We start from the raw sequence: 26,604 nt of genomic DNA on the forward strand, positions 1-26,604 counted from the left end.
CGGATGAACAATGGGAGAAGGTCACGCTTATAACCCAGGAAATGAGGAGAGTCAAAACAATGAGATGAGACTGTTGTTTGCATGGCCGGGCCTCTGAATGGCAAACAGCTCCCATTTCCATGCATGATAGGGGGGCCTGCCTTCACCGCTCCCCTCCCCTCCCCTCCCTCCCTCCCTCCCCACCTCCCCAGCCGGGAGTTTATTTGTCTGTTTTTTGGGGCGGACGCGCTCATTATCCATTCCAGGAAAACACATCTCTCTTCCCCTCAAAGCGTCTCCGTGACGATTCCCGAGAGCCGACTGTGAAATCATCGTCCAGGTCATAGTTTCCAGAGAACGTTGCTGGTCGCCGTGCAGCTTTGACTTCCTAATTCAGTGCCATTAGTTTGACTCTCTAAGTGATATTAATAACACATTAAGGCATTTTCATGAGCCAAAACTGTTGGCGCTGTTGAAGGAGGAGGCAGGATAATCCTCCTTGAAGTCTTCTGATACTCATCAGCCCTGGAAATCAGTCTACGGAGCGCTCATGGGTGTCTAATACCAGTACCTGCTTTACCGTTAACCAATAAAGCCCATATCCATGGATAATTACCGGATGCTATGATTTTATTGGGCTCTAGACTATTCCTGATTATATTTAATGATCTTGGGCATTAGGCTTTTGCATTGCCGGATACACATTGCTGTACTGTAGGTGGCTAACTGGAACAAAGTCAGTTACCCTGGATGTGCTCTTGGGCCTGTATAGCACAAGCATAATATACCATAGTATAACATTCCTCATTCCATTCCATGCATTACAATGAGCCCGTCCTCCGATTTCTACCTCCACCAGCCTCCACTGGTGTGTAGTAACTCTGTAACTAACAACATTGTAATATCATGATTGTACATAGTACATTGGTTTTCCTTATCAATTGCATCGTATTGAAGTGAATGAGTTTGTGCTATTACACTTTTATTACACTGGTATTTAAATAACTGTATTTATAGTTGACTTCACTCCCTGCACTGTGGTCGACCCTCAAGTGCTTGGCATATAATTATTTTCTAGCAGCAGGTTCTATTGATTGGAGTCTGTGTCAAACAAACAGTTTTCATAAAACATTCATGTGTTTGTTTTGCTCTCTGTCACATTGGAACATCTATCGATTCCTGACAATACTTTTCACCGCTTTCTAATTTTTTTTTCTGTCTTCTTCCTCAGTGGCAAACATTCTGTGGCGAGAGGAAGGTACGTTTGTACGAACAAACAATTTAACTGTTATTGCTGTGCAGTAGATTAAATCAAGTTGATTAGGCTACATTTTTTCTAATTTCATTGTTTTAGAAGTGTTTATTAGTTATGTTTTCATTCTTGTTCTGGCAGACAGTAACCTACACCCCCCTCCTCCACTGTGAGACCTATCCCTGTATTGTTAAGGTTATTTATCTTCTACCTTTTTGCGAAGCCTATTTTCTGGTAACAAGGTTGTATTTCTCTCTCTCAGGTCTTGGAATTGGCAATATGTTCTACGTGTTCTACGAGGACGGCATCAAAGTGATTCAGCCGGTGGCGTGTGAGATCCAGAGACACATCAAGCCCAGCGAGAAGCTACTGGGGCTTCAGGTGAGGGGCTACACCACCTCAGCTCTTCTGCCTCCACCCCGGGGTAGCAGGGGTTGGAGGTTAAGCCTGGGAGGGGGGGGGGGGGTCGAACACAGGTCTCCAGAATGTTGCTGTTCCACCCAGACTAATAGAAGAAAGTCTCTCTCATACATACAACACTTTCACAATGTGTACCGGGGCTGCTTCTGTATCAGAACAGGGGGAAGGGGAGGCTGGTGGAGGTAGAAATCGGAGGACAGGCTCATTGTAGGACAGGCTCATAGTAATGCACATGACGGAATAAGGAATGGTCTCAAACACGTACGGAATGAGGAATGCTATCAAACACAAGTGTATAGGACACCATTCCTCATTCCGTTCCATGCATTACAATGAGCCCGTCCTCCGATTTCTACCTCCACCAGCCTCCCCCTGGTCTATATTAGGACTATTGTAGAGTTAGCTTAGCTGCTACTATAGTTACAGCAAACAGTATGTGAAGATCTCGTCATACTCGTATATATGTGGTGATGATGCTCGTGGTTGGTCGTGCCGGAGCGGATGGTTTAGAATACAATTTTCACCGTCTCTCCTGTCGTGACGAGTATTTTCACTGTGCGTTTGATTCACTGAGAGGCTGTGTTCTCATTGGAGGGCGACCAGCTCCTCAGAGACCCACCCAATTGAACCGCCGTTCGACAATAAAACGGTCCCCCCCCCCCCCCCCTTTCTTTCCCTCCTGAAGCGGCATTTTACCGGCGTATTATTCAAAGCAGGTCTCTGATAGACGTCTGCGAGATTTACACATGTACTCAAATAGCCTCTTCCCTCTAGTCCCCCATTCCATCAGGGAGCCCTCAGCTGATTGGACAGCTGTTATGTGCCGAGCGCCGCCGTGAATGCGTGAGCAACCGGCTACGGCGTTCTCCTCCGAGGGAGGGGGGCGGAGGGGGGGCGGGGGTGGTAGGGGGGTGTTAGGATATCAATCAAGGTGAACTCTGTGCTCCACTACTACTACTACATCGGCGATGGGCTTAGCCCCGTTCATGGTGGTCACACACACACACACACACACACACACACACACACACACACATACACACACGCACACACACACAAACACACACAGGCACATGAATAGGTACACACACACACACACACACACACACACACACACACAGAAACGCACAGAAACACACGCACACACACACACACACACACACACACACACACACACACACACACACACACACCCTCTACTCCATCACTGTAGATAAGCATTGATTGATTGCTTATCACAAATGACCCAACAATGAATTATTCTTTAATTCTTTAATCTAAGTATCATGCTTACCGTGTGTCTTAGCCATACCAGAATGAATAGATTGGTTCTCTCTGGGGAGGGATAGAACAGATTGGCAGACATGTCCAGTATATATTGGCAGACATGTCCAGTATATATACATACAGTATATATATATATATATATATATATATACAAACTGTAGACAGCATATATATATATATATATATATATATATATATATATATATATATATATATATATACAGTGCCTTCGGAAAGTATTCAGACCCCTTCACTTTTTCCACATTTTGTTGTGTTATAGAGTCAATTTAAAATGGATTAAATTAAAAGAATTTGCTGACATTTCTAAAAACCTGTTTTCACTTTGTCATTCTGGGGTATTGTGTGTGGATTGATGGCAAATTCTTTTAATTTAATCCACTTCAAATTGACTCTATAACACAACAAAATGTGGAAAAAGCGAACAAGTCTGAATACTTTCCGAAGGCATTGTATATATATATATATGTACAGTACAGTATATGTATCAGAAAGGAATAGGGCTTTAAGGTATATTGGTTTGCCATCCAAGGCTAGGAGTCTTGTTCTCAAACAAACTCTCTGTGGGCTTGAGAAGACAGAATTCTATACACCAATCTGTTCTCTCTGCTCCGAAATCTCACTGCTTTCGATCCAAGGACAATGTGGAGGTTGGTGACAGAGTTCTCTCAGAGTTCTCTCTCTCTCTCTATCTCCCCCCCTTTCTCTCACCCTCTTTCTCTCTCTCTCTCTCTCCCCTCCCTTTCTCTCAACCTCTCTCTCTCTCCCCCCTCCCTTTGTCTCACCCTCTCTCTCCTCCCTTTCTCTCAACCTCTCTCTCTCTCTCCCCCCTCCCTTTGTCTCACCCTCTCTCTCCCCTCCCTTTCTCTCACCCTCTCTCTCTCTCTCCACCCTCCCTTTGTCTCACCTTCTCTCTCTGTCTCCCCTCCCTTTCTCTCACCCTCTCTCTCTCTCTCTCTCTCTCTCTCTCTTTCTTTCTCTCTTTTTCTCTCTCTCTCCTCTCTGTTTCATAATGAGGCTGGACAGGCCAAGAGCTAGAGGGACTTCCACAAGCAGAACACACTATACAGTAGGCTTACTACTACTACTACTACCTCTACAAGCAGAGCTCACCTCTATACAGTAGGCCTACTACTACTAAAACTACTACTACAACCTCTACAGAGCTCACCTGTATACAGTAGGCCTACTACTACTACTACTACTACTACTACTACTACTACTACTACTACAACCTCTATAGAGCTCACCTGTATACAGTAGGCCTACTACTACTACCTCTACAAGCAGAGCTCACCTGTATACAGCAGGCCTACTACTACTACAACCTCTACAGAGCTCACCGCTGTGTGTTTATCATGCTGGGCTCTCTGGAGGAGGCCAACAGCTGAGGACGACCATGATGATGCAATGCCCAGCAACTGTCATAGTCATGGAGTTATAGCGTCTCTCTCTCTCTCTCTCTCTCTCTCTCTCTCTCTTTTCTATTACCTGCTACAGTAGGCACAGTTCTGCACATGCCCAGTAGCAGTGTAATGCAGTGGTAGCCACAGTAGGAGTGTGTGTGTGTGTGCGTGTGTGTGTGTGTGTGTGCGTGCGTGTGTGTGTGTGTGTGTGCATGTGTGTGTGTGTGTGTGCGTACGTGTGTGTGCGTACGTGTGTGCTTGCAGGTGGAGGATAGGTCTCCAAAGTATTTCGACTCCAGATGGCTGCTTATTACATCCCTCAACATGAATAGTTTTCACACACACACACACACACACACACACACACACACACACACACACACACACACACACACACACACACACAGTAAGATTGTCGTTCATCTCTTTGTCAGGCAAAAAAACAGTCCAATTAAGTTATTTTCCTGTGGAGAAATTCCACATTTCCCTATGACAGCTTCCCACCTGCAAAATAAGCACATCAAACACAAGGCAATGACCTTGACAGCTAATGGGTGTGGTTCTCTAACAGCCAATGGGTGTGGTTCTCTAACAGCCAATGGGTGTGGTTCTCTAACAGCCAATGGGTGTTGTGTTTGGGAAGAAGCCACAGGACTGTAGACACCATCTTTGCTTCCCTCTAAAAATATAAACCTTTCTGTCCTCATGCACAACTACTGCCTTGCATGCTCACACACACACACACACACACACACACATGCACACACACACACGCACGCACGCACACACACTGGGGGATTATTTCCTGATTTCCTCCACCATTCACACTCTCTGCTGGACATCAGACAGTGGAGTTCTCACCTCTTTATCGAGAGAAGAGTCGGTGCCCGCGGCGAAGTGAGGGACGCCATGGGAGGGGTGACTGGTGGAGGTGTGACCCCAAACCCCCCCCTACCTCCCCTCACACCCCCCCCCCCCCACGCCCCCGACAACTAACACCACAACCTCAGACAGAGTTCATTCTTCTCTGCCACGTTCCTGTCCCATTCGTGTCCCGACCCCCTCTCAGCCCTGAGCATTGTGTGTGTGTGTGCGTGTGCGCGTGTGTGTGCGTGTGAGCGTGTGTGAGCGTGTGTGTGTGTGTGTGCGTGTGTGTATGAGTTTGTGGTTACAGGGTTCATATGGATGGACAAGAGGTGGATTGTACAGAATGATCCGGAACACAAGTGTTTCCCTGTTTGTGTGATATCAAGATGACTGATGACTTATTAGATAAATATGATTTAGATGTTTTTGTAGTGTGCTATGTCTTACATTGTGCTGTGATACTTAATATGATACTTAATATGTGTATGGTGTGTGTGTGTGTGCGTGCGTGTGTGCATGCATTCGCGTGCATGTTTGTGTGTGTGTGTGTGTGTATGCGTGTGTGTGTGTGTGTGTGTGTATTTCCTCCTCAGGAGGAGGTGTGCCCTAAGCCAGCCGGCGAGGCAAATCAGAAGTGTGTGTGGTCGTCAGCGGTCAACGTCAAGGATAAGTTCATCTACGCCAGCCAGCCAACCCTGGGCCGCGTCCTCATCGTCGACATCCAATCACAGAAGGCCGTCCAGGTCACTTGAGCCTCTACTGCAGCTTCATTCCCTTTCTCTCCAACCATCACTGGGTTTAAATGAGCTGGAGTTTAGACACTTTTTTAAATGTCCTTGGATATAAAATGTCGTTGGCGTTCTGTAAAAAATCTTTTAAACTTATGGTTATGGACTGATTGTTAACAAATGACATTGGAAATAACTACAAATCTAAACGGTCACAGAGGTGAAAAACGAGCCTTGTCATAACAACTTCCAATTACTGCTCTCCCTCTCTCTCTCTGTCTCTCTCTTTCTGTCTCTCTCTGTCTCTCTCTTTCTGTCTCTCTCTGTCTCTCTCTTTCTGTCTCTCTCTCTCTCTCTCTCTCTCTCTGTCTCTCTCTCTCTCTGTCCCTCTCTCTCTCTGGGTATTTTCTTGTTGATTAATTTTGGCTGATTGAAGGTCAGAGGACTTCTTCCACAAATTTCGAGACAAATGATGTGTCCTTCCTCCTCCAACACCATTATCCATTATGAACAGTACCAGTATTTAATAGAGGGAGTGGTGCCACTTGAGGGGGTCCATTTGCTATTGGCCAACATCAAATAGGTTATCAATCCAATAAATAATCCATATTGTGTAAATCAGGAAGTCTAACCAGGAAGCTATACTCTACGGAACTATTGGAAGCTCATTGGCGTTTCTAATGGACCCCTCTGGGTCGTTAGGTTTTAGCAGTTTTAGCAGCCCTGCTTCTGCTTAGTTTAAGCCGACCTCCATATTTTAATGATTTTGCTTTTACCAAACATCAAACAAACGTGATGGTCCTGCATAGTTCATTATGCTTAAGTACTGTGTGCACTGATCCCCAGAGAGAAAATAATTCATTTGCACAGGCTCAGTGGAAAGCGCTGGTGAAGACCATTGTATTGTATATGTCCACCCGCTAAGGGTTCCCCCCTGGGTATGGTTACCCACGCTGAGAGAAAAAATGGTAAATGGCCTCAATGTTCTAGTTGGAGGGGGTGTTTCACATGAAGCAGCGAACAGGAGGCTGTGTTCTCTATGTGCCGGGTGAAAAGGTTAGTTTGTCTCAGGGTGGAAGGGTTGTGTGTGTGCGTTTGTGTGTGTGTGTATGGGCAGGGTGTGTGTGTGAGTGTGTGTGTGCGTGCGTGGTGTTTGTGAGTGTGTGCGTGGGAGTATGTGTGTGTGTGTGTGTGTGTGCTGCATGCGTGCAAGTGTGCGAGTGTGTGTGCGTGCGTGCGTGTGTCGGTGAGTGTGTGTGTGTGTGTGAATGTGTGTGTGTGCGTGCGAGTGTGTGTGTGTGTGTGAATGTGTGTGTGTTTGTGTGATATGTGCGTGCGAGTGTGTGTGTGCGAGTGTGTGTGTGTGTGTGTGTGTGTGTGTGTGTGTGTGTGTGTGTACTCCCCAGGGGGTACGGTGGCCAGGTAGTCACGCTGGTGACTGTCGTACTCTCATTATGTGCTCACCTGGAGGTTTGGCTTCATTACCTGGGATTAGCTCCTCGCTAATTAGCCACCTGAGCCGCCTGAGCTTCAGCCTGGCCCGGGGAGGGGAGGGAGGGGAGGGAGGGAGGGAGATCTGGGCCTCTCGGTTTGTTTGTTTATTCATTCTCTCCTTTCACTTTGAAATGTGACTTTGTAGTTTCAATTCGCTAGGCTACGTATAGTTTTAATGAGTGAGCCATTCCCATATGTTGCTAGCAGGTAACTGTTTACAGTGTGTTACTTTCATGTGAAAAGTTGTTTGTTTACCACGTAATTATTCATTCTGTCTAATGTCACAATTCATGTCACAAAATGTTGGCTATCAGAGGGTAGAGAAAGCAGCAGAGGATGTTGATGAAAGCCAGACCAGAACAACAGAGAGAAAAGTTGTCAGAGAGAGAGAATGGAACAACAAGTTGTGCACACCTGTTCTGTCTCAGATGAGTACATGTACAGAGATTACAGTAGTCCCAACTCTCCTCTCATCTCTGTCACATGAAGACTCTGGAGCGCTTCATTCTCCCTGTAAAAGCAACACATTTGACTGTGAGGCGGACAGGTAAACAACACCATTAGACCCCAGCAGACGGAACATGGCGTTACAGGACGACGACGACAACAACAACACAAAAACAACAAAACAAAACACACAAAACCAAATCAAAACAAAAACACCATCACTTCATGCCTTCTCCCCGTGTTAGGGTGACTGCTCTAATTTCCCAGGAAGAAGATGATTGCCTTTTTTTCGCTAGGCTAGCGAGGTGTTAAAAAAAAAAAAAAGTAAAGATATTTTTTTCCAGCTTTTGTTTTCGTCTCCTCGGGTCTCGCTCGCTAAACTGTCAATACGCAGCGATGTGGAGGTAACGCACGCTTCGCCGCTCTGCTGTCACTGTGACTCATCCATTGTAGCGGCGCTGAGCCACGCAGACCTGGTGTCAAGCAATGGATACGAATTGAAAGCAATTACTCCGGTGTGGGTAAAGTGATTGTTGCTGTCACCACTCCATAATAAATACAGCGCCACACTTAGGCACCTCATACATAACACCCCCCCCCCCACACACACACACACACACACACCCCCCAGCCTCCATTTCTGTCTGGTTAAAAAACTAAAACTCAACTCCCTTGTCAAAACCGATGCATTAGCCCGGTATGCACTGCTCCTGGGGGGGCTTGGCAAAGTAAAAGGTATCTGTTGTTAAAAATGAATAACCCTCAGTGAGTATTTGTTGTTGTTGTTGTTGTTGATGTTTGTTGGTGCTCTTCCTGTTTCAGACGGTCAGTACGGACCCCTACCCGGTCAAGCTGCACTATGACAAGTCACATGACCAGGTGTGGGTGCTCAGCTGGGGAGACATGGAGAGGAACTTCCCCACCCTGCAGGTAAACACGGCAAGGCTCCAGGGGGGGGGCTGGCAGAGGTACGAAAACGGAAGATGGGCTCATTGTAATGCACGGAACGGAATGAGGAATGGTATGCAGGAATTCCTCATTCTGTCCCATGCATTACACTGAGCCCGTCCTCCGATTTCTACCTCCAGCAGCCTCCCCTGCACGGCATATACCACCAGGGCTCTTGTAGACATCTGTTGATGTCTATGTTCTAGTGATCTGTGCTCCATTCTTGAAGCTACTGATGGATAAGCTACTGATGTGTGGTCCTCTGTGGCTCAGTTGGTAGAGCATGGCGCTAACAACGCTTAGGTTGTGGGTTTGATTCCTGCTGGGACCATATATACTGAAATGTATGCACTCACTGCAATGTAAGTCGCTTTGGATAAAAGCGTCAGCTAAATGGCTTATATTATTATTATACCAGAAGAAGTACACAATGCCAAATGTAACAAAGTTAGTCACTAGTAACATACGTGTTTTGTTCTCTCCGTTAATTCCTTGGTCTAATAAACCATGGCAGGGCATTCTGAAAAGTTTCTCACCTGCGACGCCATTTTATTAGGGTTTAATTCAGCTGGAGTTAGATGTACCTGAGCAGCAATGATCAAGGTTTAACCTCAGCTGCTGCGTACGTGGTCCTTGTGCCTAGCCAATCAAGTATTTTTTTTTTTTCTAAAATATATTTTTAGGGCATTTCTGCTTTATTGGGACAGAGATAGTAAAGATTGACAGGAACGATAGGTGAGAGAGAGGAGGGATGACATGCAGGATATGTCGATGGCCGGAATCGAACCAGGGACCTTGCGATGATATGGTATGCGCCTTAGTGTGCTACGCCACTGAACGCCCCGCCAATCGAGTTTTAGAGCGGAGTGGCAGTATCGTCTTCAAGAGAGCTGCATTGTTTGGCACAGAAGCGCACATGCTTTATTTCTGGACAACGTGAATACGCTATTTAATATTCCCACATCCGTGCCATTACTGGGTAACAGGCTTTGTTATTTATGCTACAATATGTGATATTTCCATAGTGACTACTGTACAATGTGTTGCTGGTTGTATAATGGCATTGCTTTGCACACAATAAATGTAGGTTAATTAGGACTGACACTCAGTGGTCTGTTTGTTCTCTGACATCTTCATTCTTGCAATGCAATCATGCTGTACACATGATCTCCGCTGTGACGAATGTGGTGATATTAAATATTCTATGACATTTATGATAGTTATGCATACTGTAGAGGCTACAGTTCAAACTCCTCACCTGGGGAAGCACAAAAAAGCTGTTATGAACGGAGCAACCAAGTTTAATTTCCCAAACCTACTCATCTATTCCTTCAAGAAATCTCTGCTTGTTTAAAAAATGTTTATTAAGCCGACTCATCATCGGCTTATGTTCCATAAGCAAATCCACCACTGTCCCTTTTGAATTCATTGATTAACAACCATTCCTGTCCTGTTCAGAACAAACTGTGTTAAGCCGTGCTCAGACATCTGAAATGCCAAGTAGCCCAGACTAATGTTGGCTACTAATGTAGGCTACACCTTAATTAGGCTACATACAGCACTTCATTCATAATGTCCCACTTGCATCAAAGTGAACATTTCTTGATGGGATGTGTGTATCGACTCAGCATAGGCTTAATCCCAATATGCTGACATACTCACAGCTGTTGCTTTTGAATGAATTGATCATAACTGACATTTCCTGATGGGATGTGTGCACACTCAGGCAGCTACTGTAGACGGCTCGGCACGAAACACTTGTTCTGGTAAACAACAAACAGGGCACATTACAAGCTTTGATTCTTCCACACGGGAACTAGATCTAGTCGGACAGCTGTTGAACCATCGAGTGAAGCAAACGGCGTAACATACTGTGGTTAACTAATCTCCTTGTCTTCTTGGTGAAGTGGGATCAACTGTCACCAGGGCACTGGTTTATACCCGGGGCGGTTACTGAAACTTCTGACACGGGGAAGTTACAACAATTCAGCAGCTAGCATGCTAGTGACATTGCAGGTCTCTTGCTTCCTTAACAATAGATAGATCTATTATTCATATAACAATATGAATAAACCCATTAAGATGTTACTTATGTAAGAACACTTACAATGAGTCACTCTCTCAGTCAAGGACACTCTGTCAGTCCTAGTTGTGTCACCATGTTCCCCTCAGAGCAGTGCTAGCATATGCTAGATGCTAGCGTGTGCTAGGTGGGGTTAGCGTTAGCAGCTGGATACCAGGAAATTAGCCTGCTGTGCTGCTGGGGGCTTAGGAAGTGCCAGCCTGTCTCTTTGGTACACTGTGGCATAATTAAGGCTAACACACACACACACACACACACACACACACACACACACACACACACACACACACACACACACACACACACCAGACACACAAACCACACACACACACACACACCACACCTCTCCTCCCACTGTGAGTTTGTGTCAGAACTGATTTAGGCAAACAGGTTGAATAATTCATAGGGGCTCATGTTAAATATACCCCTCCCTTCTCCCCTTTCTCCCCCCTCCCCCCCCTCTCTCCTCCCCTCTCCCCCTCTCCTAGGTGATCAATCAGGCCAGCGGGAGTGTGTCCCACCACACAATCCACACCCAGCCGACCGGCAGGCGCTTTGATAGGGTGGATGATTTCTTCATTCCTGCCTCCAGCCTCATCATTAATCACATCAGGTACGTCAGTGTATGTGTGTGTCTCTGTATGTGTGTGTCAGAGTGAGTCTAACGACAGCCGTTTAACTCCAGAGCACTCCCCCCCCCCCTACCCCCCCCCCCCCCCCCCAACCTCCACTAAAGCATGGTGGAACTCCCCCGGCTGCACCCTGCTCATCAGCAACAAAGAGCGTCAGATGTATGCAGAGCAGATCGATTTGGCCCCTCGCGCTTTTTTACGGGCGCTGCTCTCCTGTGACTGACACGCGCGGGCTGAGCTCGGCTACAGAAGGCTGGCACATCCCCAACGACCCGGTTGGTTGCCGGGGTCGCGGAGGAGCCCGGCGCAGACGGGAGGTCTCTCGGATTTGAGGATGTGTTAACAGTCTCCCAGGGAGAGCGTGTTAGTGAGTGCAGAGTAATGAGGTCCACACAGACCTGATTGAGAGGCCTCTGGAACAGGGGGGGCTGTGTGGTGTGGTGGGGATGGGATCACACACACACACACACACACACACACACACACACACACACACAAACATCAACCGCGTTTTTAGATGTGCTGTACAAGTTGCTGGAAGGAAGAAAAACAAGTTTATTTATTGGATTGGAGGATCCAGAGATTAAATGGTCACGTTGTTGATGCTCTTGTGCCACAGTGTTGGCTGGTTATTGCTTATTCATGATGCTATGCTAATAGGCTGTAATGACTGTATTCCTATAGCCCCAGGCTAGGTTATGAAACATTTTTATTGTTCATATTCTGGAAAGTCTGCAGGCTGTTCCTATAAAGGTTTCACTAAGTGGACTCTGGCGAGTTTTATTGTTACTTACACTGCAGTATTAATGCAATATCCAGCCAATGCTCTATGGTTTCATAAGCATATGAATATGAATGAAATGTCTCAAACAGCCATCTAAGTTAGGGTGTAATGCATTTGGTCGTTCAAATGTAGGAAACATTATTGATTCAAAACAGACAACAAAGCCGCTGTTACAGACAGCAATTGAAATACAATGTCCAATTTATGATGTAATGCATTTGGTCATTCAAATTTAGGAAACTTTGTCAATTCAAAAGAAAGCAAAGCCCCCTGCTACAGGCAACAATTGAAATGCAATGTTCAATTTATGATGTAACGCAATGGGATTGATTGATTCAAAACACAAAGCAGGCCCCCCTGTGGAAAGTGTAGACAACCCTTTGAATCCAGGAGTCTCAAGTTAGAACACTGATGCATTGTAGCTCTTGAGAGCTAAATAACTATCTCTCTCAGCCTGTATCGATCCAGTGTGGGTGTGCCTAAACACTCCCCCACACCAATAGACAGTCAGGACCCAGTCTAGCTAAGTGTTGAGGCTAGGCAGGGTTGAACATCACAACAGAGAAATGCTCGGGATATCAGCCAGGCACAGCTTGCCTCCATATGAAAACAGTGTAAAAAAAAATATATATTTTAGCCAAACTGACTAAATCTATATCAAAACAGAAAGCAAAACGTCCCCCGATCTTCCGGTTTAATGTTACATTGCATTTGCACTCTCAGCGAGCAGAACAACTGCCAGCCTCAGCCAATATTGATCCGTTTCGTGGGTGTGCCCAAAACACGCCCCCGGCCTAGCTTAGAGCCAAGGCTAGGGGGGAAGCAACAGAGGCTAGGCAGGATGGAACAGGGGTTAGGCAGGATGGAACAGGGGTTAGGCAGGATGGAACAGGGGCTAGGCAGGATGGAACAGGGGTTAGGCAGGATGGAACAGGGGTTAGGCAGGATGGAACAGGGGTTAGGCAGGATGGAACAGGGGCTAGGCAGGATGGAACAGAGGCTAGGCAGGATGGAACAGGGGCTAGGCAGGATGGAACAGGGGCTAGGCGGGATAGAACAGGGGCTAGGCGGGATGGAACAGAGGCTAGGCAGGATGGAACAGGGGCTAGGCGGGATAGAACAGGGGCTAGGCGGGATAGAACAGGGGCTAGGCGGGATGGAACAGAGGCTAGGCGGGATGGAACAGGGGCTAGGCGGGATAGAACAGGGGCTAGGCGGGATAGAACAGGGGCTAGGCAGGATAGAACAGGGGCTAGGCGGGATGGAACAGAGGCTAGGCAGGATGGAACAGAGGCTAGGCAGGATGGAACAGAGGCTAGGCAGGATGGAACAGGGGCTAGGCGGGATAGAACAGGGGCTAGGCGGGATAGAACAGGGGCTAGGCGGGATAGAACAGGGGCTAGGCGGGATGGAACAGGGCATCACAATAGAGAAGAGACTGGGGAGTAGTTTAGACATGCCAGGCAAACCAACCAGAGGAGCTGTGAATCGATGCCAAGGACATGGCACAATGCGCAGGGCCCTTATAACCAGCCCCTGCCCTCAGAAGCCTCTGAGAGCAAGGCTTACAGCAGCCTTGATTGGGTGCTTAGGGCATGCAACAACTCAATTCAATGTGGTTTTTTTTTTCCTGTTCCATTTCTCAAGGTCTGGACTTCAATAGCGGTTCCGTCTTTTGTGCTGTGGGTCTGTGCGGTGTGCGTGTGTGCATTTGTGTGTGTGTGTGTGTGTGTGTGTGTGTGTGTGTGTGCGTGTGTGTGCGTGCGTGTGTGTGTGTGTGTGTGTGTTTGTTGTTGTTGTAGTGTATAGAACGTCTGATAACAGGCTGTTCGTTGACCTTGGGGTGTTGAGGTGTCTTTCTGGGTTTACCGTGAGGGTAAATGTCCATTCTCCAGACACTAATGCATCCTGAAAGCTTAAACGGTGTCTCCATTGTACGTATCTGGTAAGTGTGACAGAGTGACCCAGGTTTGAATCCCAGTTACACAAGCAACGACCTGGGGAACAGCTGCAGGGGAGAGGAGAGGGGAGGGGCAGGAGGAGCCTTCTGGATGCAGGGGACACTAGTCACTACATCACCCCGCCACCACTGCCCTGTTAGCTTTCCTGTTAGCAGGAGAAAGGTTACAGCAGCTCTCACAAAGTCACACATCACACACCACCACTGTTGGCACTGTAAGCTGTTTTATGCAACAGCTTGAAGACCATCTTCATTAGCCAGTTAGGTAACAGTCGATCAGTAGACTGTCAACACGCATGAAGAAGAAAACATGACTTGAAATCCATTGGAGTTTGGTTTTATTTTCACTCTTCTCAAGCTAAAAAAAAGAAAGAAAATGAAAGCTGTCTTGAGAGAATCAGATATTATTAGATAGTTACAGTGTGTTTCGCACCTAGGGGAGCACCCAGGGGAGGCTGGTGGAGGTCGAAATCGGAGGCCGGGCTCATTGTAATGCATGGAACGTTATTGGAAATTATCGAACACATGTTACCATTCCTCATTCAGTTCCATGCATTACAATGAGCCCGTACTCCGATTTCTACCTCCACCAGCCTCCCCTGATGGTACCATAGTGCATATCCTGTCATACACAGAGATGCCTTTACATCACACTTGCCTCATACAGCTAAAGGCAAAGCATTAGTGCTTTAGGGTCTACCATCCATTAACAACATTGACTATCTGTCAAGCTATTCTACAAGTAAGCAAAACTAATGGGTTCAGTATATCTCCCCCTCGCTGGTACACTGCACCATACACCCAGCCTGGCTGTGTAATTGTACAGTCCCCCTCTTGGAAAACCCTAAATGGATTAATAGTCATGTTTTGGGAGGGCTTAAGGGCTGGAAAAACATGAAATCAATTAGTTTGAAACAGATCTCTGTCCCGTCGGAGAGACGGATGCCCTCCCTTCTTGCTGTTTATGAATTGAGCCCTCAGGAACTGAGTGAAGTTTTGTGCAAAGTGGAGTTAAGAGTGAGGATTGATTCCCGGGTGAACTCAGCCAAACTTGCTAGTTGTTATTTATTGCATAAGCGGAAAGCTTATCTGAAAGCAAATGTTTCAAACATTCTCATCCCAACAAAGAAGGCAAGGAATACCGAGCAGTGTGGAAAAGGTGAAAATTGCTCAATAACAAGAACGCTAAAGCGACTCCCCGCTGGGGAACATAATTACACAGCCTTTGAGAGATCCTACACATTTGACAGAGTGTGGTGTTGAGTCGGAGTGGGTGTGGGTGAATGTGTGTGTGTGTGGGGGGGGGGGGTGCATGATCACAACAGAATGACAAAAGACAAACACGGCAACTGGTTTGTCTTAATTAATGGATATCCGCTTAATGACGATGCAGGGTTCACAGGCATGGGAAGCACAGTGCTCATGTCACAGTATGGGGGAGCCCAACCAGGCCTCGTTTTAGCAGCATTGTCCCCGATGCACTTCACGACGACTTGTTGTTAGGGAGAATAATCGCTTGGCTGCGGGATAAATGTCCTATGGACCTTTAACGCCGCTCTCAATCACTGTGTTATTAAGACCGCTGTGGGTGTTCAGGATTTCTAGATCTTTGCTAATGAATCTTACGGAGCGGCTTTACACAGTATGGGGCTAAGTCCAAGTGCACCCTGCTGGGATAGCTATTTTACTTCACATTGTCCCTTCCAGCACTGTTATGGCAGCTAATGTGGGTGCCAGTGGGGGAGGCTGGTGGAGGTAAGAGGCTCATGCATTACAATGATCCCGTCCTCCGATTTCTACCTCCACCAGCCTCCCCTGGTGGTGTGCAGCCAGGCCAGGCCAGCCCAGTACAGCCCAGTACAGCCCAGTACAGCCCAGTACAGCTCAGCTCTGCTCTGTATTATGATTAGAGTGCTAATTACTCGTTGATACTCAAATGGTGGCCCGCAGGATGATTATGAGGCTGGCTCCCCTAGAGTTTTTTAAGGAATGGTTTTTGTAATGCCTTTGTTTTTAAATTGTTATCCTACTGTATATTTTCAAGATTGGTGTGATTCCACATTGGACATATTTACATTTTACCTTAATTTGCTTATGTTGCTTGAGAAAACCACTATTATTTGTATATAAAAACGCTGATGATATTAGTTAGAAGGAAACTTTTAAACATTAATCATTTAATCAGTGTAAATGCATTGTAGGCAATTCATAGTAAATAATTGATTAAAAATGTTTCGGCCCCCCGACCATCATCTCCAGACAAAAACAGCCCCAAGCCTAACTGAGTTCCAGTACCGATGGTCCTATTTGCCCATACGGTACATGTCATTATACGGCCAATTCCTCTGCCCTGTCCTCCGGCCCCACTCAACTAATCACTTTCTTCTCCCCTTGTAGATCAAATGATCGTTATGTTGTCAATGTGCTCCCTTTGAATTCAAGCAGTTCCCCTCGGGGCTCGGACTTGTCTGTGATTGGTCCAAACGCCGCCTCAAAGGACTGCACTTAACAGTGTCTGTCTGTGTTTCTGTATCAAGGAGAAAGGCGGGGTGTTCTGAATCTCTCTTACCTCATTATAATCAATACGCCACTAGAGGTTCAGCTCTGTCATCCCCCCCCCCAAACTCCCTCCCCCCCAACCCCCACCCCCCCCCACCCCTCTGCCTCTGCCTCTGCCCCTATGGACGATACAATCAGTGGATCAATGCTATACTTCAAACGGTTGATAATGTGCTCCATCACTCTCAAACAGCCATCTTCTGTCCATGGGAACAGGCCGCAGAGCCAGGCTGTCGAAATTGCATAAAAAGAAGATGGATGATAGGGAAATTGAAGTGCGTGTCAGCATTGATCAGACCACATTCACATTTAATTGAGGGCCTTGTCAGACCATTGCTTATTCAACGCCTCTAACCCACCCCCCCCGGTTCACCCCCCCCCCTCCATTTCCCTCCCACCAGATGTAAAAAGAGTGAATTGTAATGTTTCATTATCAGTCTCTCCTTGGGATTTTGTATGTATGATAGAGTTTTCAATGATTCATAACGGCCCATAGAAAATCTATTAGAGGGTGCCGAGATATTTCAGCTCGCCGCGCTAAGATCGCTCATCTGGGCCGATAAGACAATGGCGGCTGAGCCGGTTGGAGCCGGAGCATATCCACCCCCCAACCACCCCTCCCTCCCTCCTTCCAGACAATAACACAGCCTTTTACTGAGGATCCGACTGAGGAAATGGGAGAGGTGGCACAGTATAAAGCCATTGTCTTAACGCCCCAGATGAACTATCAGACCGTAGCGAGCTGAAATCTCTCTGCACCTTCTAATAGATGTTCTCTGCACTTCCAGCCAATACTACTATACAGTTGGGAGCTGAGGAGCTGACATATCAGAACTAATAGAGCCTCACAACTCTCCCGTCCAATGTACTCTTAGGAGTCTTTAATCCCTTAGGGGGCCGTAATGGCGGAGGTGGTGCAAATTGAAATCCTTGTCATATAAAGACATTCATCTGTGTGAAGAGCAGGGCCAAATCGGCACCGACTGTATTCCTGAGGAGGACCTGGCTCCAGTACTGCACCACTCTCTACGAGCAGTAATGCAATAGTATTCATAGTAATACAGTAAGTGTAATTGTGTCTTGAAAGGTAGGCGGCTGTAATTCTCTGTAAGTCTCGTGGGTCTCTGCTCTGAGGATGTGTGATGTCAGTAAGCCAGCGGAAATTGGTTCAGTCACATTGCTGTACCTCCCAGGTGGAACCAAATTACTGCAGGTGTTTTTAATTTTTTTCAACTCCGAAAATGTGTAATAACCATGTAATATATGTCAAATAACTATTATTGAAGTGTTTGAAGTTGAATCTACTTTTCTCTTTTTTTTTTTTCTCTTGTCCTTCACCCATGTCTAGGTTCGGAATCATTCTCCACAGGAATGAGCCGGCTCTCCACAAGATGGACCTGGAGACCACGTCGTCCGTGAAGAACATCAGCCTGAAGGAGTACAACTGCGTCCCCAAGTCCCTGGCCTACACCCACCTGGGGGGCTACTACTTCATCAACTGCAGGCCAGACTCCACCGGCGCCACCCAGCCCCAGCTCATCGTCGACAGCGTCACGGACGCCGTGATCGGCCCCAACGGCGACGTCACCGGAACCCCCTACGTCTCCCCTGACGGACATCACCTGGTCACCGTGGACGACCGCGATGGCCTCCTGAGGATCCAGTCGATCACGGTGCGCGGCGAGATCCGGCCCCCCTTCGACATCCACACCAACCTGCACCTGTCGGACGTGTCCTTCATGCCGTCCTTCACCGAGGTCCACCAGTACAACGTGTTCGGCAGCTCGGGCCGCCAGACGGACGCCCTCTTCGTGGAGCTGAGCTCGGGCAACGTGAAGATGATCAAGAGCCTGAAGGAGGCCGTGCGGTCCTCCGAGTGGCCGTGGAGCGGCCGGAACCGCATGATGACGGGGAGCGGATTGTTCGGACAGTACCTGATGACCCCCTCCAGGGAGTCCCTCTTCATCCTGGATGCCCGCCTCAACAAGCTCAATTGTGAGATCACGGATGTGGTGAAGGGCAACGTGGTCGTATGGGTGGGCTGGTCGTAGGCGACGACCTGTCTGTTGTTAATCGGTTAATTATGGTATAATTGCACTGAATTTGGTTGCAGATGTATAATTTATTGGGTGTGATATTTAAAATGTTAGCATTTCTCAAAACCAAAATTCTAAAACTGTTTGAAAAATCGCATTGGACGTGTGTGATGTTTATCCAAAAAATAGGGAGTGAATCGCTTGCCATTTGCTTTTGGCAAACCGAGTAATGTTGAAATCAACTGGGTGGTTCCGTTTCTGACAGCAGTCGACACCAAGTTGCTCTCTAACACCTTTTAGGCGAAATTAGCAAATTGCTCAGTAGGTAGCTGCATACTAGTATTTTTAATCTCTCACTGATTTCCTACTAAATAATCACCTGAAATGATGTTGAAAATAAATCAAGGGAGTCAAATATGTGAAAACTACCCCCTTACCTTTTGTCCCCCACAACCCTACTTTTTTCCTGTGCCTTGAAGGAAAACACACCACAACACAACACGTCATTAGAGTAATTAATCCTGTCACCTTCCTCTTCTCTCTGACCCTCCCTCCTGGTGGGAGACGCTCCAGAAACATCCTCACGTTCCTCCTCTTTATCTCCGAAGTGACGCTGAGCTGTTTCAGCCTAATTAAAAAGAGCCCTCGCTGAGATCCTGTCCCTTTTGAAGTGGAGATGGAGAGATTTAGTTATCTGGTATGATAGTCTGGCTTTCTTCTAACCTTTGGTCCAGAGAGATTTTTTTTAATGTGTGATTTGTTTTTTTTATGTGTCCCCCGAAATCAAAGTCAATGACAGTCAATTAAAATTGTAGAATAAATGAATTTGAGTTTCCCACAGCTATGAGTCTATAGGTCGGTGTGTAGAACAAATGATATTCCAATTCCAACATCCCTGGCCGAAGTGAAGTCTTAGTGTACAGTAGAATGTACTGTGGAAACCGTGCATATTTGTCAGTCATGTTTGGCAATCATGTGCTACAAATGGATATTTGACTGTGTTGTGACATAATGATGGATTAGTTGATTGGGGTGGTGGCTTTTACGGAGTAAAGTGTATAAAGGGGGGCTTTCAGCAAGAGTGTCGGTGTGGGTAGTGACCTCGGTCTAGAACCTTCTAATGTGAGTCACAATTACTTTCTAAATTCAACAAGGTGGAGCATAGTCAGGAGAATGAGTTGTACCTAAGATACCTAGGCTAGCAAGCATCTGGCCCTCCTCGATGCTGAGGGTAGGAACCTAGTTACCTGGCTGGACACATTCTATGCATTCTCACTCGAGCACTCTACACAAACACACACAATTTGAATTTAATCTTTGTTTTAGTTTTTCTTTCAAATCTAATATTGGACCTTCGGTGTTAATGTATTATGCACAGGCCCATTTACGTTTCCAATTAAGATAACATTCAATATGTTCTAGTTTTGGTTTTATTTTGGTGAATTATTCAATCTTTTTCTTTTGTTTATGATCATGTTTTTTGTTTTGGTGTTTCCCCCTCTTTGAATCCCATACGATTGTATACTGATTCCCTGTGACATTTTTCTTAATTGTGTCTATCTGTACATAGCAACAGAGTTGACTGTAAGCCCATTAAAATGGCAGACCTAGGTTCAAATAGCATTTGAAATCATTACAAATACTTAGCTGTGCTTGACTGAGTTTGAGCCTGGCTTAATGGAATGAATGAAATATTCCCAAAACTGCAAAACCTGCCGTCTGTCACTCAAGGCAGACTCAACCAAACGCTGAAAGTATTTTCAACTATCTCAAATACTGTACTTGTACCACCCAGGTCTGCGACGTTGGTAGTTTTCATACACTGTTTGAGGGCTCTGTTCATTGATTTTGATTGAATATGCACCCTACTTTTTAAGAAACAAAAAACAGCAGCACCACCACCTGTCACTCATCTTCTGCCATCCTTGACCAAGTGCATTGTGATGTCATCCACCTGCGACGTAGTCATCTGTCATTCTCCATATAGCCATGTCATGTATGGTATGTTGATTCATGTGGTTGTTACTTATGTAGAGGAAATACACGCTTGTCATTTTACCCAACAATAAAGCGTATCTATACCTTGGAAAAAAAATGGCCCTCTGTCTCTCTTCTCTGTTCAGTTGTGACTGTAGGAAACTGACATCAGGCTAGCCGGTATGCCAGTGAACACAGTTAGTCAGAGATCACAGTGAACCACTTGCAGCATACCGTAATGACTGTAATGTCCTTGGTTCATTACCAGGGCAGTGTGTTCTGGGTAGTTTAACCCATTTACTGCCAAGGGTGAATAAAGTCACCCAAACTGTCAACATTCTAGAGTGCCATGGGTGACCTAATTTACGATAAAATGCATAAATGATGATGCTTCAGTGTGTAGCTAATTAAAGTATTGTTGCTAGATAAATACCACATAAAACACTTGGCACTCTAGGTGGTAATTCTTTGGCAGTTAGTGAGTTAAGTGTAAACCCAATTACAGCACCAATATGCCCAGGTTTCATTCAGGTGTAATTGAATGCACCTTTGCAGCAATGCTGAAGGTTTAATCTGACTTACAACGTACCAGGTTCAAGCGTTGGCGGCGGACACGTTCTGCTAACTTAGGAATTCAAGTTTTATGGCGTGCTGATAAAGTGAACAAGAGAGCTACATTGTATGGCCCAGGAAATCTTTTATTGTTTTATTTCTAGACTACATCAATAGGCTATTAAATATTCCCACATCCGTGCCAATATTGGGTAACAGGCTTTGTTATTTATGCTTTGTAATATTTTCATAGCAACTATTATTCAACGTGTAGCTGATTAAATAATGGCATTGTTTTGCACACAATAAATGTAGGTTAATTAGGACTCTGACAATGCGGTCTGTTTATTCTCTGACATCTTAATTCTTGCAATGCACTCATGCATGCACGCCGATGTAAGACATGTGATCGTTATAAATATGATATAAGGTGTCTGGTAGTTATGCCTACAGTACAGGCTACAGCTCAAACTAATCACCTGGGGAAACACAAAACAGCTGTTATGAGCGGAGCAACCAAGTTTAATTTCCCAAATCTACTCATCTATTCCTTCAATAAATTGTTGTTTGTTTAATGGGGTTTTAGAAACTTTTATTAAGCCGACTCAGCATAGGCTTAATCCCAATATGCTGACATACCCACAGCTATTGCTTTTGAATGAATTGATCATAACTGACATTTCCTGCTGGTATGTGTGCACACTCAGGCAGCTACTGTAGACGGCTCGGCATGAAACACTTGTTCTGGTAAACAACAAACAGGGCACACACAAGCTTGGATTCTTCCACACGGGAACTAGATCTAGTCGGACAGCTGTTGAACCATCGAGTGAAGCAAACGGCGTAACATACTGGGGTTAACTAATCTCCTGGTCTTCTTGGTGAAGTGGGATCAACTGTCACCAGGGCAGTGGTTTATACTCGGGCGGTTACTGAAACTTCTAACACGGGGAAGTTACAACAATTCAGCTGCTAACATACCAACAAAGTTAGCCAGTAGAAAAGTCCAAACTGAAAAAAAAGATTTCACAGAATCTTTCCATAAGGTCCTCAGATAATATTGTGAAAGCACAACCAGTGAAAACACTCCTCAGTCCATCCATCACAATTATTCTTCTCCCATCATCCGTGCGTTTATACACTCACCGGCCACTTTATTAGGTTCGCAAATATCTAATCAGCCAATCACATGGCAGCAACTCAATGCATTTAGGCATGTAGACATGGTCAAGATGACCTGCTGAAGTCCAACCTGAGCATCAGAATGGGGAAGAATGCTATCATGTCAATATGGACCAAAATCTCTGTGAGTGTGTGTGTATATATATATATATATATATATATAACATATTCGGGTTTGTTTAACACTTTTTTGTTTACTACATAATTCCATATGTGTTCCTTCATAGTTTTGATGTCTTCAATATTAATCTACAGTGTAGAAAATAATCAAAAAATAAAGAAAAACCATTGAATGAGAAGGTGTGTCCAAACTTTTGACTGGTACTGTATATTCTCTATCTAGACAGACTTGCGCTGCTAAGCCCAGGGATGATGAGACAGAGCAGGGCCTGCCACAGAGTGGAGCCTGGGCAGGTGCAGCCAGGTGTTCCTTGCGTGGCTCTGGAACAAGCAGGTGGAGCACAGATCAGACACACACGCCTCCTCGCTAATGCTGCCTTAGATCCCTGCCTGACTCAGCCTCCACATCTGAACATGACCTAGAAATCCTGGGTTGCTTCTCCGCCTAGAGTGGCTTTCTCTCATCCGTCATCCTCTTCTCTCCTCTCCTCTGTCTTCCTCTCCTCTCCTCTCCTCTCCTCTCCTCCGTCTTCCTCTCCTCTCCTCTCCTCTGTCTTCCTCTCCTCTCCTCTGTCTTCCTCTCCTCTCCTCTCCTCTCCTCTCCTCTCTTCTCCTCTCCTCTCCTCTCCTCTCCTCTGTCTTCCTCTCCTCTCCTCTGTCTTCCTCTCCCCTCCTCCGTCTTCCTCTCCTCTCCTCTCCTCTCCTCTCCTCTGTCTTCCTCTCCTCTCCTCTCCTCTGTCTTCCTCTCCTCTCCTCCGTCTTCCTCTCCTCTCCTCTCTTCTCCTCTCCTCTCCTCTCCTCTCCTCTCCTCTCCTCTCCTCTCCTCTCTTCTCCTCTCCTCTCCTCTCCTCTGTCTTCTCCTCCTTTCCTCTGTCATATACGTTGACAGGATAAGTAAAAGCAATATTGCGAAAGCCTGGAGGTGAATTTGCAGTCGATCTGAAGGATACAAGGAGGACACTTTAGACTTGTATTATTATAAGGTACCTCTGGCCTGTGGAAAAGTAATTTAATTTGAATTACCCCTTTATTGATTTAGCAATTTGTTCCTCTGAGTTTAAACTAATTCCGCACCCAACCCTGTCAGATGGTGATTAAGTGGGCCAAGAGGAAACCCACACACTTTAATGCTGATGCAACAGAATTGTGTGATGGACACTGCATATCTATCCACGATTCTATCCATTATTAATCACTGCAAAGTTTCAACTCTTAATTAAAAAGGCATCTGTAGTCGGCTTGGTTCATAATTGCATTAGCAATTCCCCATTCATGTATACATTGAAAATGTAGTATTGTTCAAAGCTGTTGCCAGACGTTCCGGACCACCGGTTCAGTGTGCAGACCATCTGCAAACGTTATTCAGAAGAACCCTGACCTCTCTGTCCCTCCGGTCCTCCATTTCTCTGTTTCAGCGGTTAATATCCTGCCGTCTGCCTCCGGGTCGTACCGGGTCCACCAACGTGTCTAAAGCCTCTTCCTGATGTTTCACACCACTGCCTCAGTCTGCACATTCTCCATCAACTTCACTCATTTCAATCTCTATCTCCACCCCCCCACCCCACCCCCCGACCCCGACCCCCCTACGGTTCCTCATTTTGGAAGTTCCTTAACTTTGTGTTGCCTTTGTACAGTAGGGCAGTCAACGTACTATACATTACCCTGGCCTGAGCCTTTCTGCCAGTGCAGATCCTTCGGTTTGCTCTGCTCCTCTCCTCTGAGGTTTACCCAGATTGGAGTGACTGAGCCGTGGTGATTAACCAAGGATGAGGCTCTCTCATCAAAGACTACAGACGCTCCCCTGACTGCACTGACTCTTCACTCTGCTCAAGATGATAAGACCTGCTACACACACTCATGCACACACGCACACATGCACGCACACACGCAGGCAGGCACTCACGCAGGCACGCACGCACACACGCAGGCACGCACGCACGCAGGCACGCAGGCAGGCAAGCAGGCAGGCAGGGATGCACAGACGCACAGACACACAGGCTCACATGCATACACACACCACTCACTTACGCACACCCGAAAGCATGCCCGCACGCACGCACACACACACACACACACACACACACACACACACACACACACACACACACACACACACACACATATACATACATACATACACACATATACATACATACATACACACATATACATACATACACACACTAACTCCTTTTTTCCAGCCGCCAGCTGGAATTTGCATTGGGCTCTAACTCACAGAGACTGATACATTACATTAATAGTCTCCTTTACTCCATCCTTTTAATACAATATGCCAGGGGAATACAGAATACATAACTCCCTGCCAGGATGAGGAACCAGGTCCTGGCACTGCCTTAATTAACTAGTGTCAGACCTTCATCTGACTGCAGCAAACTAGGAGGATAGCAACTCCTCTACACACACGCGCACACACACACACACACACACACACACACACACACACACACACACACACACACACACACACACACACACACACACTCTCCTCACTCCACAACACACACACACACACACACACACACACACACACACACACACACACACTCTCCTCACTCCACAACACACACACACACACACACACACACTCTCCTCACTCCACAACACACACACACACACACACACACACACACACACACACACACCTGCCCCCCTCCCCCAACCCCCAGTAGCATCATTTAGTATAGGCCCTTCCCTACCCTCTTCCATTTACAGTTAAAGTAACGTTCATCATGTTCCCGGCCTCATGGCCTGTCGCCACGGCGTCCGCAGCATGTCAGCCTGATGACTGATGATCATCACACACATACACACGCACGCACGCACGCACGCACGCACGCACGCACGCACGCACGCACGCACGCACGCACGCACACACTCTCTCTCTCTCTCTCTCTCTTCTTGTACCTCTCTCACTCTCTCTCTTTCTATGCCTCTCTCCCACTCTCGTTCTCTCTCTGTGTCTGTCTCTATTTCTCTCTCTCTCTGTCTCTCTCTCCCTCTCTCCTTCTTTCCCCTCCCCTCTCTCTCTCCTTCTCTCCTTCTCTCCTTCTTTCCCCTCCCCTCTCTCTCTCTCTCTCTCTCTCTCTCTCTGGAATCAGCAACATTGAGTGGGGGTCTTATCAGCATGGATTGGGTGTAGCTGTCACCGTGGCATCAATAAAAGATTGATCGGTCCATTACAACAAAATGAACACCACCAAATCACTTATTGATTTCTCAATCTATCTGCCTCGGCTGTATGCTAAACAGGTATGTGCATGTCTGAGTGTGTGAATGAGACGGATGAGGGGGAAAGCATGGGAAGCCAGCCGGGAGACGAAACGAACATCAAGGCAAGTTAGTCTGTCCCTTGTGAAGGTCGTCACACTAAATAGATGAACAGAAAACAAATACAAAGTGTCCCTTGAACTCGCTGTGGTAAGTCACCTGTCACCTCACCCGTGTCACTGTCGCGGGGTGTCGGAGGCGGACGTTTGGGTGATGTGACACTCACAGCAGCAACCGCAGCGGACCCAGAAGGTGCCATAAGACACACACACACACACACACACACACACACACACACACACACACACACACACACACACACACATAAACACAAATAAACACACACCTACACACACACACACACACACATACACACATACACACACACACACACACACACACACACACACACACATAAACACACACGCACACACATATAAACACACACACACACACACACACACACACACACATACCCTCTGTCATGCTCGGGCTGGCTGTCATCAGCAGGGCATGACATTAGGGACCCGTTACAGCAGCCAACACACATCACATCACAGACAGGGACAGGGCCACTGTCCTGTC

The 26,604-nt window shown here is 46.5% G+C and overlaps 1 protein-coding gene across 1 annotated transcript in view; it reads left to right on the forward strand.

Moving 5' to 3' along the window:
• Window positions 1–20,975, forward strand: part of fstl5 (follistatin-like 5) — a gene marked incomplete at its 5' end in the record, with an annotated part of 109,696 nt that extends 88,721 nt beyond the window's left edge. The window contains 6 exons of the mRNA XM_083685499.1: window positions 1,211–1,237; window positions 1,494–1,612; window positions 5,823–5,972; window positions 8,721–8,828; window positions 11,418–11,542; window positions 18,213–20,975. Of these exons, the coding sequence (XP_083541625.1) occupies window positions 1,211–1,237; window positions 1,494–1,612; window positions 5,823–5,972; window positions 8,721–8,828; window positions 11,418–11,542; window positions 18,213–18,915 (1,232 nt within the window). The 3' untranslated portion in view covers window positions 18,916–20,975. The remainder of the gene's footprint in view (window positions 1–1,210; window positions 1,238–1,493; window positions 1,613–5,822; window positions 5,973–8,720; window positions 8,829–11,417; window positions 11,543–18,212) is intronic.
• Window positions 20,976–26,604: the final 5,629 nt, after the last annotated feature.

This window comes from Argentina silus (assembly GCF_951799395.1).
Source record: "Argentina silus genome assembly, chromosome: 15".
Classification (NCBI taxonomy): domain Eukaryota; kingdom Metazoa; phylum Chordata; class Actinopteri; order Argentiniformes; family Argentinidae; genus Argentina; species Argentina silus.